This window comes from Acanthisitta chloris, unplaced genomic scaffold, assembly GCF_000695815.1.
Source record: "Acanthisitta chloris isolate BGI_N310 unplaced genomic scaffold, ASM69581v1 scaffold30098, whole genome shotgun sequence".
Lineage (NCBI taxonomy): Eukaryota > Metazoa > Chordata > Aves > Passeriformes > Acanthisittidae > Acanthisitta > Acanthisitta chloris.
Genome location: NW_008685861.1, coordinates 1 through 1,991, shown reverse-complemented (window position 1 = coordinate 1,991; position 1,991 = coordinate 1). Strand labels below are relative to the sequence as shown.

At 62.6% G+C, this 1,991-nt stretch overlaps 1 protein-coding gene across 1 annotated transcript in view; it reads right to left on the bottom strand.

The window, feature by feature from the left end:
• The window catches only part of LOC103807202 (heat shock factor protein 1-like), a gene marked incomplete at its 5' end in the record, with an annotated part of 5,878 nt that extends 3,890 nt beyond the window's left edge, over nt 1–1,988 (bottom strand). The window contains one exon of the mRNA XM_009079922.1: nt 1,787–1,988. Coding sequence (XP_009078170.1) covers nt 1,787–1,988 — 202 coding nt within the window. The remainder of the gene's footprint in view (nt 1–1,786) is intronic.
• Nucleotides 1,989–1,991: the final 3 nt, after the last annotated feature.

Below are 1,991 nucleotides of genomic sequence, written 5' to 3'. Positions count from 1 at the left end.
GGGTCACTCCAACCCCTTGGGATGAGGTCAGTGGTGTGAGGGTCAAGCAGTCCAAGTGCAGGTCCTGCCCTTGGTCACTCCAAGCCCACGGGATGCTCCGAGCTTGGGGCAGCGGTTGGAAAGATGGAGAAGGCTCTGGGGATGCTGTGCTGGGACATGATCCCTGGTGTCTCCATGAGGGCCAGAGGCCAATGGCACTTGGGATCAGCTCCAGCTGCTCTGGGAATTCCATCCCAGTGTCCCAGCCCAATCTCCCCTTTCCCAGGGAAGCCATTCCCTGGGTCCTGTCCCTCCAGGCCTTGGCCCAAGTCCCTCTCAGCTCTCCTGGAGCTCCTGGAGGCACTGGAAGGAGCTCGGAGCTCTCCCTGCAGCTTCTCCTCTCCAGGATGCACATTCCCAGCTCTCCCAGCTGGATCCAGAGCTGCTCCAGCCCTCGGAGCAGCTCCGTGAGCTCCTCTGGACTCTCTCCATGAGCTCCCTGTGCTGCCTCCCCAGAGCCAATCCCAGGGATGCCCAGGATTTTGGGATCTGGAGACCCTTTGCCTCCCGTGAGGGTTCCCAGGTGGATTTTGACTGGGGCAGATCCATGGAGTCCCTGCAGTGTTTCCATGCCAACATTCCTGGCCCTCAGCCCTGGCACCTGCAGGTCAGGCACAGGTAATTCCCAGCTCCTCCCGAGATTCCTGGGACAAAGGCTGCTCTGTGGATGAAACTGGAGCCCCAGAGGCCTCACATTCCACGGCCAGGCTGCTCCTCCCCCAGATCCCGGGAACAAGGGAGAGCTGCTCCCTGTGCTGGCACACAGGGATGTGGGAGAGCTCCTGGCAGGCTCCGGATCCAGGTGAGTGGTGCTGGAGCATCCCAGGAATCCCCTGGCACCAGGAGCACCTGCTGCATTCCCTGGAGCTCCCAGAGTGGCACATCCTGGGCACAGCTCATCCCACTGGGACATGGGGCCAATCCAGCTCCAAAGCCTCTGGAGCTGGTGCTGAGCTCCAGGGTGGGATGGGGACAGGGCTGTGTGCCACGGGTTGGGATGGGAAGCATGGAATGGGCTGGGATGGGAACTCAAGGATCAGCACATTCCATGGGCAGGGACACTGTCCCCATCCCAGGAGGCTCCAGTGCCATCCCACCCAGCCTGGGACACTCCAGGGTTGGAGCAGCCACAGCTACTCTGGGAATTCCATCCCAGCCCCTCCACACCCTCCCAGCCAGGAATTCCTGCCCAGTATCCCATCTAAATCCAGGTGGAACCATCACTCCTTGTCCTGTCCCTCCAGGCCTTGGCCCAAGTCCCTCTCAGCTCTCCTGGAGCTCCTGGAGGCACTGGAAGGAGCTCGGAGCTCTCCCTGCAGCTTCTCCTCTCCAGGATGCACATTCCCAGCTCTCCCAGCTGGATCCAGAGCTGCTCCAGCCCTCGGAGCAGCTCCGTGAGCTCCTCTGGACTCTCTCCATGAGCTCCCTGTGCTGCCTCCTCCAGAGCTGCTCTGGGAATTCCATCCCAGCCCATCCCCTCCCTCCCAGCCAGGAATTCCTGCCCAGTATCCCATTTCAATCCAGCTGGAACCATCACTCCTTGTCCTGTCCTTCCATCCCTTGTCCCACATCCCTCTCAGCTCTCCCAGAGTCCCTGGAAGCGGCTCCGGGTTCTCCGCAGGGACGGGAGAGGGATATCCATCCCCCTGGGAGCTCTCAGGGCTCACCCACCACATCCAGTTCCAATCCCCCTGGAATCCCCGTGCCAAGCTGGGCCCGTGGGCCGCGTCCCAGTCCCAGCACTCACTTGTCGAGGCAGGCGACGCTGAGGCACTTTTCCTGGGAATGGGGCTGCGCGGAGCCGTCGCCGGGCGCGCCGGGATCGCTGTCCCGCAGGATGGAGTCGATGAAGGTGGACGGGGACAGAGGAGTTTCTGCCGTGGGAGGATTCCCAGGACTCGGCTCCTCGATCCGGGGGCTGCGCGTGGGGCTCGGCGGCTCCTCCTTGATCC